This window comes from Macrosteles quadrilineatus, unplaced genomic scaffold (assembly GCF_028750875.1).
Source record: "Macrosteles quadrilineatus isolate MER2022 unplaced genomic scaffold, UCM_ALF_1.0 Scaffold_9__3_contigs__length_116548681, whole genome shotgun sequence".
NCBI lineage: Eukaryota > Metazoa > Arthropoda > Insecta > Hemiptera > Cicadellidae > Macrosteles > Macrosteles quadrilineatus.
In genome coordinates, this window is record NW_026542602.1 from 96,883,863 (window position 1) to 96,898,906 (window position 15,044).

At 32.5% G+C, this 15,044-nt stretch overlaps 1 protein-coding gene across 1 annotated transcript in view; it reads right to left on the bottom strand.

The window, feature by feature from the left end:
- The window catches only part of LOC129003648 (metabotropic glutamate receptor 2-like), a 31,068-nt gene extending 26,061 nt beyond the window's left edge, over positions 1-5,007 (bottom strand). The window contains exons 1-3 of the mRNA XM_054431947.1: positions 4,630-5,007; positions 4,395-4,530; positions 3,446-3,588 (exon numbers count right to left, since the gene is read on the bottom strand). Of these exons, the coding sequence (XP_054287922.1) occupies positions 3,446-3,588; positions 4,395-4,530; positions 4,630-5,007 (657 nt within the window). The remainder of the gene's footprint in view (positions 1-3,445; positions 3,589-4,394; positions 4,531-4,629) is intronic.
- Between the last annotated feature and the right edge of the window lie 10,037 nt (positions 5,008-15,044).

The window sequence follows — 15,044 nt, forward strand, 5'->3', positions numbered from 1 at the left end:
GGCTGCATTTAAAACGTTAAAATTTACAATTTACCGTAACGTGCAAAGCAGGTGTAAATCATTTTACCTTAACTCTTAGATGTATTGCAATAGTTTCAAATTTCTCCATTCTGGGTTCTACCATTTACTATTGGATACTGAAGTCTATTGGACTGTATTAATAGTCAAAGGTTCTACTTAGTTAGCTCAGTTATTAATTCTTTATAGGAACAAATAAACCATGTTCATGTATACAAAAAAGATGACAATAAGTTGCTCTTCTGGTTTTGCATAGTTATAAATTCGCTCTTTATGAAAGAAATCGAGTATACGAGTATAGCAGTACACGCAATATAGCAGTTCATGTAATAGTGCCTCCATTTAACTAAATTATTAGCCATTCTAAAACTAACTACAATATATAATTCAAAAACATAGTTTCTGTTAGTGTATTTAATGATGGACTTGCTAAACACGCACAATTTTTTCACGTATGGGACACGTTTCAAGCATGTTTTATGGAATGACCTAGATGGAAACAATGTGGGACTGACACAACTAAGTCCTAACATATATTGGTCAACCAGATTGAACCCTTATCGTATGACTTTATAATTGAATGGTGTTTATTGCATCCTACATCTAACTTCAGGTAAAATAGCTTTGAACAAAGCACCAGATACACGTCGGACGTGACAACCCTCCACTATTAAATACAGGAGCTAATCCACACTATGTCAATTTATGCATGGTTTGCTGTTTGAGTTTGCATTTTGTAATTAATTATTTGGAATGATTTGATTTATTTATTTTAGCAGTTAAGTTATTTAATGTATGAGACCAAGCCTATTGTACATTTTGTATTGAATGGTGAATAAAGCTTTTGAATCTTTTGAATCCACTCTACATCTTTGCGAAGCATCACCCCAGCAATGGTATCTCGAGTGACATGTCCCTCTGGGTGCTTTGGCCATTCTTCTAGAAAGTTTCCGCACTCTAAGGATTGTTAAATAGGATTGCTAACCTTCGCCCAGGCAGAAAATACACCAGCACGACTGCACTTATTGCCTCTGGTAATGGTATTTTCTAAAGTACTCGTGATGAGCGTAATAATCATAGTTAGAAGTGATGCGTTTTATGTGATTACTGTATAATGATTAATCACTACCAAATTGGTTCAATGTGTTTTACAAAATTTGTTATTGGTAGTGCTTATAATTTGGACTAATAAAACTTGGTTCAGGTTTGTACCTTTACTTAATAACTTATTTAGCTAAGTTAAGCCTAGATTAAATATACTTATAGAAAGACAAATGATTAAGGATTTCTTTACAATACAAATTTAATTAACTAAGAATAGGATAATAAAATGAATGGGGTTTGATATTTAAATGAACAAATACAGGGTCGCCATCTTTGGTTTAGCCTAGCTCAGTAAAACAGAACAATGAGTTTACAATAAGATATAAGTTTAATTACATAAATCTTCTCAGGGAGGGAACTCGGCTGGCTAAAAAGATCTACAAATATTTTAATTTATGAAATAAAATATGTCAATTATTATGAAAAATGGGATAATTAATTGATATTGCCCTTAGGCTTGGATAGGTAGTTTAAATAGTTCAACACTGAATAGAATAGGTGAAAAATTAATCAAGGTTAAATTTAGTTCTCTTGTTTAAATTGTTTTTCTGGAATTATTCTTGATGAAAATAAAGTAGTTTTTGAATTCAAATAATTAGGTTCGATCAGATAGTAAATAAAATAGGTCTGTATTAAGTTAAATTTCTTGAAGTTAGGCTAAGCCTTAAAGTCACAAAATGGAGAGTTCTCACCAGATTGGTTCTTCAGTAACAGTGTCCAATTAATATAAATCTTGAGGTGGCAGTACAAATTTAAAATAGAAAAATAAAAGATATATAAAGGCTAAACTGTTCTTCTGTTGTAAGTGTTAAGTGTAATAATTTTCATCACTTTGACTTTATGTTAGGGATTATACCCTCACTGAATTTAAGGTGTTGAAGCTGCCATGTCCCAATAAAGAAGAAGGATTTTTTAAATTTCATACAGGATGTTCAAAGTTTATTGTTGAAGCCAGCTGTCTTCTGTCTTCATCACTTGCACATGCACTAATAAAATCAGGCTTTTGGATAATAATTCAATGTTGGGGTTTTAGAAATAATTTATACTATATTAATAATTTTGGATAAAAGTGTTATTGCAACTACGGACTTCATTACAGGTTACAGGTTTTTATTAACAATAATATTTGTTGAATATATACAGGGTGGCGCAGAGAAACGGGAAATTTTGAAATAATCATAATAAACCAAGAAAATTTTACAAACAAATCTTTAATGGTGAAAATGTGTTGGTCAAGTGTGGAAAATACATAAGAAATGTTGGAAATATTAATAATGTTAAAAATCGCATTATAAAAATCACATCAGTTAAGTGCTGTCTTTTGGGCCTATTCGTTCAATCGATTTTGAAGACTTAGCATTGTGTGACGTAATGTGTCCTCTGGGAAGTTGGCAACGGACGTGTTCTTCGATCTGAGTCTTGAGCTCAATAAGATTTCTTGGCCTAGTCAGGTACACAACGCTCTTTACAGATGTCCCCCATAGAAAGAAGTCACGCACTGAGAGGTCTGGAAACCGTGGGACCAAATGACGTTAGCGTTAACGGTACTTGAAATTATGCGCTCCCCAAACAAACGTCTCCATGCAGCCATTGACAGATTGGCAGTGTGTGAGGTGGCTCTATCTTGTTCAAACCAGGTTTGCTGAATTTTAATATCTGGAAAAGCATGAAGCCATAGAGCAAAAAATGTCTCCAGCATATGAATGTAACGTTTAGATGTGAATTTACATTGGAACCATATTCATCCTCAAAAAAGTTAGGTCCAATCACACCAAGACAAGGCACTGCAAACCATACAGTAACTTTGCGACTGTGAAACGGACGTTGATGAAGTTCAGTGGGATTTCGATGAACCCAGTGATGCATGTTCTGCTTATTGACATGTCCATTTAAATGAAAGTGACAGACATCCAAACATTTGCAGCGGTTGCACTGTCACCATTTTTGTAGTTACGCTCTCACGGCGACTGCACGCTCCGCACCACTCCACTGTTTCTTCTCAACCAAATGTCCATTACTACTTGGCGTCATAACCTCAGTTTCTCATTCCTACAAGACATACAGGTGTACCAACAACGACTTCAAAATTTCCCGTTTCTCTGCGCCACCCTGTATAATATATTTTAAAATGTGATAATGTTTTCTGAGGGATGATTAAAAGGATAATATATTTTAAATTTGCTATACATTTTCTGACAATTTAATTTAATAGGCTAAATGGCAAATTTTGGTACAATAAAAGAAGTAGAATTATATAACTAAAAGAATGAATGTAGTGAATAGGCTATAAATGACATGTAACATTGCAAGCTGATTCTCTTACCTGTGGTATCTTGAAGAGTCTCAGCAGGTTTGCCACCTGTATAGACGTGACACTGGAAGCTGCTCCAACTACTCCAGAGATCACCTTCCTCACTTGCGTTTTGTTACAGAGGTATTCGGTGTCATCAATGTTGCTTATTGACCCTGTATAACATAAATTAACCTTTGCAAAATAAATATTTTTACGTCTTAAGTTATGTTTTTTTTTAGATAATTGAATTGTATTCATTATCAATCGACTATTTGTTCATTGAATTTAGATGGGGACGCCACCTTGGTAAATATTTCAACCCAAATATTAATGAGTGTAGAAAATATAATTAGTGTAGAGTCATTGTCCATCGTAGAATGGTGTGAGAGCTCTGTTGCTTTGTCACTGACTAAGATCACCTGTTTTATCAGTCAAGATCATTTATTTAAACCCTATCATTAGGGACAGCTGGTTCCAGTTTCGAACTATCAAACAGCTTTTACATACTTCAAATCATTGTAAAGAAATTAATGGTATAACTCAATGGTCGAGTCATTGATTAAAACTTTATCAAATAATAAATTAGATGGTTTACCTAAAATACTTTGCTAAAGTCCAAAAGAATGAGCCAATATATTACTTGTTATTTCAAAGCATAGACCAACCGTGCATCCTTTTGCCCCTTCTTATAATTTGATATGGTCATGTTCATCTTGAAAAAATCCTCCTATTCTTCAAAAGGTTGAATCATATGAAACCCTTTGATTAACATGAAATTAATTTATCTTGAAAGTAATAATGTTGAAGATTCCTTACACTTTTTACAAACTGGTTCAACGCATGGCAAGGTCCATTTTAGATTGATTTGATTAAATATTAAATATTTAACCCGTCTCTTATGTCCATCTCAACAGGTTGCGTATTTTTTCAATGAAAATACAAGATCAAGTGAAAATGCACCAAGTCATACACTACTTGCCTCTGATAAAATCTACGGCCATCTCAAGCCCGTAAGTGTCTTTGTCACAGTCGTCCAGAATATGAGCACCGAGCGTGAAGGGCAGAAGTTTGCGGTTGTTTATCACATCCAGAGTAAAGAGCATCGTCTCCAGAGCCTGTAAATAACTCGGTTTATCATAATGTCAAATATAGTTAGTTATATTCAAATTTCGTGCTTTTCAAACGTAGTTAAGTAGTACATATGTTGAATTTACCTGTATCCCACCCTGAGGCATGACTGGACCGCAGGTGTCTGTGTCTGACCTCTCATGGACCATCATGAGGCCACCCAACACCAAGTCCCCAGGAACTTCTGACACACGACGTACCGGCCACAGGGGTTTGGTTGACGCTGCAACAGATGTAACTCCTTCTAGAGATTCGGCACCTCTTGGAGCTGAAGTTTCTCCTAGAGACGTGTACCTTGCTGATCCTGTTACAGCTGTAGATCTTTTGGCCGTTTTTCTTGGACCTATATACTTATTTAGAGACAATGGGATTTCTTGAGCTAAAGCTTCCACTTTACTTTTGACATCTCTTAAAGCAATCCAATTTTTATTTACATTCCGTTTGTACCTCAGACGCTGCTTCATTCTACTGACTGATTTTAATTTAGTTTGTGACGATCCTTGAATCATAAGTTCTGGATGTTTTCTTTTCTCTTCATGTGATCTACTTTGTTTTGCTATTCGGTGGTCCTTGACAAAGTATGGTTTGTATTTTTTAATCTGTATTTTTGGCGGTAACGTTTGAAGGTAAGAGGAAGTTACGTCAAGATACAACTTTTTATGTTTATGAGAGGATGGCGACTGTCATTTTTCATAATGCTTGAGAGTAATCTCATTATTGTTTGGCTTTGCAATCTGTGCTTCCACATCAGAATTCTTACCCACTTTTTCATTTAACATTGTCAGGTTAACGATTATGAAATCTTCCCGAACAAAAATTTCATTTTCTAAAATCTCCTTTTCATTCTTTTGGATTTCCTTCGTACTAAAGGTATTTAGGCTGCAAGCAACGAACACAATAATCCATGGAATCATTGCAAACTCTTAGATTGTCTTGACGATTCTGGAACAGAGACATAATTAATTAATGTGATATAAACAGTGTTCTCCTGTACATATAAACTAGTGATCGATGTATGGCGAAGGGGTGTGTTAATTATTCAGAGTCAGTGATGCTGGAACTACGTAACGTCGGGGACTGTTCAAAGATGCAGAGGCTACGTAGGTATTCCATCTAAGCGAGAGTTTAGCCTCCAGCCGCTACGTGGTTTTGAATTTCACCAACCCCAAAGTTAATTCAAATCTTCTGTATTCAATATGTTAGTCTTTGTTCATTATTGTACCAAAACATAAACAAACCTTATAATAACTATACTAATATAAGAAAGAGGTGGTGTCTGTCTGTCTGTCTGTGTGTGTGTGTTTGTATGAGCTAAATTCAAAAACTACGGAACCGACCGTGCTCAAATTGGACAAAGATAAAGCTACAGTTCCGAGTATACATATAGAATTATTCCCGCTTCGATATTGACCTAGGACTCTGCCCCGTGGGCCATCAAAGTTCTGAGGTGAGAATTTAAAAAGTAGATATTGATTGGTATCTATGGCAGGAAAGAGCAAACTCATGCTTAAGTGTAAACAAGCAGAACTGTCAAAATTCACTTTATTTCACAATTCCACAGTTGATTTAAATAAATTTAATGAAATAAGTCATATGAAATAAGTTATGGAAAAAAAAATATTCATTGATAAAATAAGTAAGATTCTATTGCCGTTTCCATACCTTCCTGAGTTTTTCGAGAATTATTTTTTTTTTGTATATTTTTGTGAAAACAGTAATAACATACCCCTACAGCAGCATACCTGCAGACTAAGTGGATTCCCATTTGCATGATTATATTTTCACTAAAATATGTTAATTTCAATGGTAAGAGATGATGTCGAGCCAGCAACGACAATATATACACAATTCTAAATTTGGACACGGTTTATAGTATTACATGTTGGATTTGTGCATTCAACGATAGAAGAAAGGGAATATATGTTGAATATGTAGATGTAAAGGGCGCGATTAGGGACCTGGGGACTGTACACATCGCAATATTTCCTTCACTGTGGATTTGATTTCAGTGACAAAGCTTCAGAGAATCCTTCGACATATAATATATGAGAATATACATTAGTTTACAAAGTTATAGATATAGCGTGGCTTCCTTTTTGTCGTGTTCCGGAATGTCATTAAACAAACTTAATTTGTATTTAATTTACTGTATACGTTTTCTATTAAATATTTTTTATTTTGTTTAAATAATCTATACTGTTATATAAAAATCTAGTGGTATATGTCTGTATGTGTGATACTATTTAATGTAAAAACTACTAAAGTGACTGGGCTTAAACTTCACAAAAATATAGCTACCATACCAAGGATGGCAATAGGACTATTCACACTTTGATACTGACCGTGGGCTTTGCCCATTTGGCTTTAAAAGTTCTGAGGTGATGATTTTAAAAGTAAATATTGATTGGTTTCTAAAAGCGTTGGCGGATGTGTAAGTATTTAATACAACAGATGTAAAGATCAAAATAATTATATTTCAAGTCCTCTTCCCGTTGCAAAGCACGGCTATAACAGATAGAATGTTATATATGTTTAAAAATACAAATATAAATTTTAGGGTATAAATACAAAGTAGTGTTTAGGGTTCAGAGTAGATGATAGCTATTGAATACAAGATAGTCTTTCATCTATTCCAATCGATTTTGTTGGTATTACTAAATAAAAAAAATATGTAAGATAACTTTTTTTGTAAAATTGAGCCAATGCTTTGTTATAAAATCTTTACCAGATCGTTGTATGGATTTTAAATCCGTTTTACTTTTAAGCCAGTTAAATACGAGATATTATATAATTATAAAATGCGTAGTGTAATTTAAATTGTCATAAAAAGAATAAAAGTTGAGCGTAATAATGATCCACCTGAAGGATAAATGAGAGAATTTGCGTTGAAAATGTCAATTTCACGCTAGGCGCACCACTCTGGTTTGAATTAGCTTACGTTATAAACAGCTTGTATTATTCTAAATTGTTATTATGCTGTTTAATACCTTTCCACATCTTTAGTTTTAGTTTTAGGTGACAAAATCTTTAGTTATCAATGCAATATGTTTTGATTTGTATGTGTAAGCTAATTTCTTTTTTACACTTCTGTGTTGTTATATAATTTGGGTTTTTAACTTATTAAAAGTAAATTTTAGATTTTCATAGTCCACAACTCTCTAAATGTATATGTTGTTTGTATATTTGTTGTTCCTGTCCTGGGGGAAGAGTGGACCTTTGGTCTAACTCAGGGCAGGTTAAATAAAGAATTTGTCATTTGTCATTTGGCTTTATGCTTAATTTTGTTATGACTGAAAAATAATGTACCTATATGGCCTATAAAAAACTCTTCCTAAAGTAAGAAGAGATTTTCCTACTTTTTAGATTTTATTCGAGTTACATTGGTAACATTCATGTATTGTATGGTCTTGTACATATTGGCTTAGACAATTAAAAATACGCAAACCTTATTAGATATATAACCCTTTTTATATTGAATATAATTTTATGTAAATACTAGCCAGCCCGTGCGAAGCACACGGTATCCTCCTCAAACCCCCCCTTAATTGTTAAGTACACGCCATATATTTAACACTGCGTAGTTAGTGTGTCTTTGGTGTATGTATGGAAAACATTGTTAAAAAAACTGTTAAAAAATTGTTTGACGTCCGGTTTCCCTTAAACTAAAGAATATTTGCATTTTTTATGAAGAAAGTCAACTTGCTTTTGTGCAGTTGTATCCTAAATGGTGCAATCACAACATATCGAAAACACCAAGCTCTGAAACCTCAACACCAACGTTAAGTCAGTCTTGTTTGGAAGTGAAATGTAGAAAGAGAATAATGCCTTTACTTAAATTCTGCAAGTATTCATCAATATGCCTTTGACTTGAGACACCATCTCAAATGAAGAACTTGGGAGGGATAGGCCTACATACCAAGCCGAAGTAAAACTGTACAGAAGATGTACAGTAGATCCGGGAGAGGAAATGGAGGTGGCTGGGACATACCTTGATCAAACCAAATGAGACGATTGACATTGGACCGGATCAATAGCTCACCTGGATGACATGCTCTCAGAGAAGATTACAGGGAATAATTCATAAAGTAAGTCAACATATTGTTCTTGTCTCATCGTATTTTTACTTTATGTTAGGATAATGAAGGTAAGATATTAATTGATGTCCATTTAATGACATTACCGTAACATATCCATTACCTTAAAAGAAAGGATATTATGTTATAAACATAATTAACAGAAAAACCTGGTATGAATTGAAGTACGTGGCTCTTTCCAATGTATTAAAAAATACCCATTCCACTTAAAGACTCATGAATTTCCAGCGAGAAAATTTGGTACCAAATAATAACTATGAACTGCGTAGTTAATTTAAAATTAAAGTGTATTTTTTCATTTTTTATGACTTTCGGGTAGTTTAAACATACTTTAATGTTACCGCAGTTTACTGTTTTATATTAAAGAAGGTAAAAGTAATAGTTTTGAACACTATATAAGTCTCACAATCATTGAAAACGGTACATCTTATGATCAATTAATCTTAGACAATGTGTGAATATTTATTCCATTCCTTCCCTATACCGCATTCCATACAACGTAAACTAGAAAATCCATCTGTAGACGACATACACGTACATAAAGACGGTATGCTATAAATAATAAGATCTAATGTGATAGTACTGTATTAGGTTGGCAATGAATTTCAAAGATAATTTTATTCTTTAAACAACATACTTTCTAGTCAATTACCTATTAAAACTGATTTCCTACACTAGAAGAAAATATTTTATATAAAATAATTTATATAGATTCTTATCCAAAACATTTCCTACAAAATAATTTGCATTCAGTTACCAATGAATACGGAATTTAACGGATAAACTGTAACACTGAATCATCAATATACATTAGTGCTGAATCAGGTCTAGGACGGAAGAACAATCAAACTAGAACAATCAGCTACTGTACAATCAGACTAGAACAATCAACCACTATACAAACAGACTAGAACAATCAACCACTATACAAACAGACTAGAACAATCAACCACTATACAAACAGACTAGAACAATCAACCACTATACAAACAAACTAGAACAATCAGCTACTGTACAATCAGACTAGAACAATCAACTACTGTACAATCAGACTAGAACCCAGCTACTGTACAATCAGACTAGAACAATCAGCTACTGTACAATCAGACTAGAACCCAGCTACTGTACAATCAGACTAGAACAATCAACTACTGTACAATCAGACTAGAACCCAGCTACTGTACAATCAGACTAGAACAATCAGCTACTGTACAATCAGACTAGAACCCAGCTACTGTACAAACATACTAGAACAATCAACCACTATACAAACAAACTAGAACAATCAGCTACTGTACAATCAGACTAGAACAATCAACTACTGTACAATCAGACTAGAACCCAGCTACTGTACAAACATACTAGAACAATCAGCTACTGTACAATCAGACTAGAACCCAGCTACTGTACAATCAGACTAGAACAATCAACTACTGTACAATCAGACTAGAACCCAGCTACTGTACAATCAGACTAGAACCCAGCTACTGTACAATCAGACTAGAACAATCAACTACTGTACAATCAGACTAGAACCCAGCTACTGTACAATCAGACTAGAACAATCAGCTACTGTACAATCAGACTAGAACCCAGCTACTGTACAAACATACTAGAACAATCAGCTACTGTAAAGACAGACTACAACAATCATATACTGTACAATCAGACTTGAACAATCAGATACTATACAAACAGACTAGAACAATCAGCTACTGTACAATCAGATTAGAAGAATCAGCTAATGTACAGTCAGACTATGTAGAACAATCAGCTACTATACAAACAGACTAGAACAATCAGCTACTATACAATCAGATTAGAACAATCAGCTAATGTACAGTCAGACTATGTAGAACAATCAGCTACCGTACAAACCACATGAACAATGACTTACTTCTGAACGGCTTCTTAGTTAGGATATAATACAGATATTTCAGCCTGGAAATCAATTATCTATTGTATTTAACTGGCTGCCTTCCAGCCGCATACAATCATGACCCTTTTTTTACTAATATTGGGTGTGAAATCCCATTTCTGCGTCACCTAGAGTGTTTTAATTTTATGCGTATTTTACAGCCTTTTAACATTCAGAAAATTTGGGTTGGAAATTTATTCAGACATTTTCAAGAACTGCAGGTAAAACTTTTATCATAGACATATTTTAACCCCCATAAAGGCAATTACCGACATTCTGACAATTACGATGTAAAATAAAACTATGAAGTAAACATGTTTTAATTTTATTATACATGCATTTTAAGTCCAAAGATTTTACAATCAAAAAGCATCTTCGTCAATAAAAAAAACCTTGACGTGAATTTGTGGACATATTTCCACAGAAAGGTAGCTACTTTGTACCAATTTCCCAGTGTATGCTATTCAAGGAATAGATAAGGAATAGATTCTTTCTTTACCTCCATTGCCGCTTGAACCTGGTTTTTGGCCTCGCCATAGTTTGTCTCTGTTCTCTTACCTGCCTATTATAATTTAAACTCCAGTCTGAAGACGTCTTTAATTACTTAAGTCTTTCCCTTTCATTCTTATATTTATTATTGCCATTCAAAAATGATGCGCAATTCACGGACTTTCTACCGGATCAAAATACATGTAAATTCTCGCCAATCTAGTAAATACAGGAAAATGATTTGAATCTTGATCGGTACCCAAGATTTCTTGGAGTCGGCCACGTAAATCGGTATGTTGGCGTCACAGAAACTATGACTTACAAACAGACAGAAACTGACAGAAATAGACTAGTTTCGAGTTTGTTGGCTATGAAACGTAAAAGTATCCAAATACTTCATGACTCTATGTAATGTACGGACAAAACTGTTTTTATACAGATTTTAAAAACAAAAACTATTAACTATTTAGTGTGGAAAAATTCTTATCTTTTAATTTAGATAGAGAATTCAATTTCCTTGGCACCACTACAGTGTATAAGCAGCGCTGATGTGTGCTTAAAAATAATTTAACTCTATGATTTAATATGACAAAATTGTTTATTCAAAAGTGTAGACCTACTTACTTTTCAAACTCTTACTTGTATTTGAATTATAAAGATTCGAAAAACTCTGTCTACATCACTAGGGTAGTAACAAAATCGTTACCCTTGTCCTTCAAAATTATATTTAAAGCAACTTCAAATACCCTTTCATAGCCAAACAAACGGCCAATTAATTGTAATACATAAATAATCCAAACTTTGAAACATGGACGAGAAAATCGGCCTGTAAAATTTGACTGTATCACTTTAATAATATAACAGTTAGTAGCTTACTGTTTATTAAAACTACAACTTATCTTAAAGAAATAAATACATGTTCACGGTTTATTTTCTTTGTAATGTTATTTTCAAAGTGTTTCTACACTATTTCCCATAAAAATAGTTGTACAGTACAATACAAATTGTACAATATTTTCTACCCACGAATAATTCTTATTTTGTCTGGTATGATAATTTTTTATCAAAATATTTTACAATATGTTAATATATTTTGATTTTTACTTGTTATTATTCAGTATAGTATTGTCACAGATTTGTAACGAAATTGGTCTCTAAACAATGATTAAACAGTCATTAGTAACAGTGATGATAGTTTAAATGTTATATTAAAAGTTTTTCCAAACTTATTGATTCAAGTCGTCGTTTTATGAAATTTGGCTTCATTTATTGCTTTTATATTATTTTTCAGCAAAGATGTTTAATCTTATATAGTAGTTATTATTCTGTGAATCACTAATAGATAATTTTCTAAGTATTAATATTTATAGGTCAATTGTTAATTTTCATAGTAACACCATTATCTAATATAACGACTATTAAAGGAGACTTCAAATAGAATCGGGTATAAAACCACTTTGGTGGAACGAAATGAAGTATTTAACGTCAATTTCAAAACCATTAGCAGAGATTGAATTCAACTACCCTGTGCAAGTCCTATTTAATGGCCTTTTACTGAGACATTTATTTAAAATACAATAAAGTCAAGGACACTTTCCAGTTTTAATTCATTATTACTACAGGGGTCATTTTAAAGAATACCTTTGAAATCAGTCAATTCATTTTATACGATTAAAAATATATATTATTTTAAAATATGAAGGTTGAAAAGTAAATTGAATTCAAAATGTTAACCTAAAAGATAGAAAATTTTAAGTACATTTTTATTGAAGGTAACAGTGGACTGTAACAATTATAATGTTGTTTTTAAAATATGTAACCTTAACAAAAAAAATACATGATTTGAATGGCACATTGGAAGTAACAGACCATTAAAAAATTCAGTCTTTTTGAGAATTAAATGTGCACAAATTATGTGCTTTTACACATTCCGGCCCTTTTGAAATATTACACTTGGTTTATTTCCATTCATTTCTTGAGTTGATAAAGGGCACAGTTTTGAGATACACCTCTTTAACAAGACCATCCTTTGTTTTTAGGGTAGCAACTCGCAAAAAATTGTCTTTTCCTGGATAAACTGCGGTCACTCGTCCAAGTTTCCAAGTACAAGGTGGTAAATTGTCGTCTTGAATAAGCATTATATCCTCAGCTAATGTTAGTTCTTATGTTATGTTATGTTATGTTAGTTGTTATGTTAGTTCTTGATGTATTCCACCTTGACATTTTCTGCATTTGGTTCAGATATTCCTTGCACCATTGGTTCCAAAAATGCTGTGAGAGTTGTTGAACATGTTGCCATAGAGAAAGTCTATTTAATTACAGATTAGTAATAAGGTAATTAAAGCGACAATCGGTGACTAATTTGAAGCCTATTCCGAGCTTTAAAAGACTTAATAACTACACATTTGTGACAGGTTTCTCCACACATTAGACCAGTAGGATTGCTTTCAGAGCAGTGAAAGCGATTTGAGGGGAGCGATCAAGTTTCATAGTTTTTTAATAATTAAATAAATTCAAACAACGTTTAAAGATTAAATAAAACAATTTTATGGATTTAAATTATCTGTTTGTATCAGAACTATTAACATCCATAACATGTGCCATAAGTAAAAATGTGGACATATATATATTAGTGGGTAACCCCAATCCAAGGAATAGTTTATGTTTGTTTTATTGATACAATAGAGTATTCTTCTATTAATCCCACTTAAAGTAGTCACTCTCGTTGTTGCCTTTTTCATGTTCAATTTACAAAAAGCTAAAATCAATAAAAGTAAAAGCAAATAAATGTAAAAGCTAATAAAAATTGTTATACATCAGGTCCATCAAACTTAAAAACAATTTAATCTTAAAAAACCATCAAATACAAACGTAAAAATTAACGTAAGAAATTAAATAGATTTGAATTTTGTTTTCAGAAAATATATCCGATCGTAGTAGTGAAACAAAATATTCCAGTCCTGTGCTGAACCTAATAGCTTGTCATTTGTCTTTGTTATCCACTAGGTATGCGAACCTAGTTTCATGTCTAAAACCAATGCCAAAGTTAAGCCTAAATTGCCTGGAGATTATCATTCAGATTTTGAGCACCGATAACTCGTGAGTTGAGTGAGCTTACTACCTCGTAAGCGACACCGAAACTTTGTAGGTAGAGTTTCAAGCCAAAACTTGATATTAACGTATACAAACTTAACCAAACTATTACTATCTGATAATTAACTTAACAATAATTAGTTTAAGGAAAAAAATGTAAATAATTAATTGTATTGAGTCGATTAACGTGTGCAAAAACACATTTAGTACCTTTGTCATTTTAAATATTATATCCCGTTATCACTCAAGTTTTTTGTTTAGTACTTTAAAATGTATTAATTAGTTTTATTATTTTTTAAGATACCTACTTATTTCCACTAATATAAGACTGCAAATTTATAATTAGTTATTTTTATGTTAAAGTAAATACAATCCCATTTAGATAGAAAATTGCATTTGCTTTATTAGCAAAAGTATGACATTATTTTTATAAAGATGTAAAATATAGGTTTATTAATATCCTTAGAGTATGGTCCAGAAAGAATAATTTTAAACCATAATTTCCAATTCCAAATACACATCCTCAAGCTGCAAAGAAACTATGTTTATTTTTTTCCAATCCAATTTCAGTAGTATTGAAAAATCCATGTTTAGAAATATTCCTATTTGCTTGTATTTCTGTTGTATTTGCTATTAATTTGTATTGATTGATCAATTTCATTAAGAAAAAAAAGATTTATAACTTGTGGTTATTATTGTACTTATTTTTATCACGATTATCAATCTTGCATTGCATATTTTTGTCTTAATAACAATTTTATAGCTACGTACAACCAAAGTAACGAAAACGAATTTGTGAAGATAGTGCTTACATAAATAATTAATTGAAAAATGCTAAAAAGTAATGCTACAAAACTTGAGATACAAATAAAAAAATACTAATTTAAGGGGTTAGAAATTTAGTAGC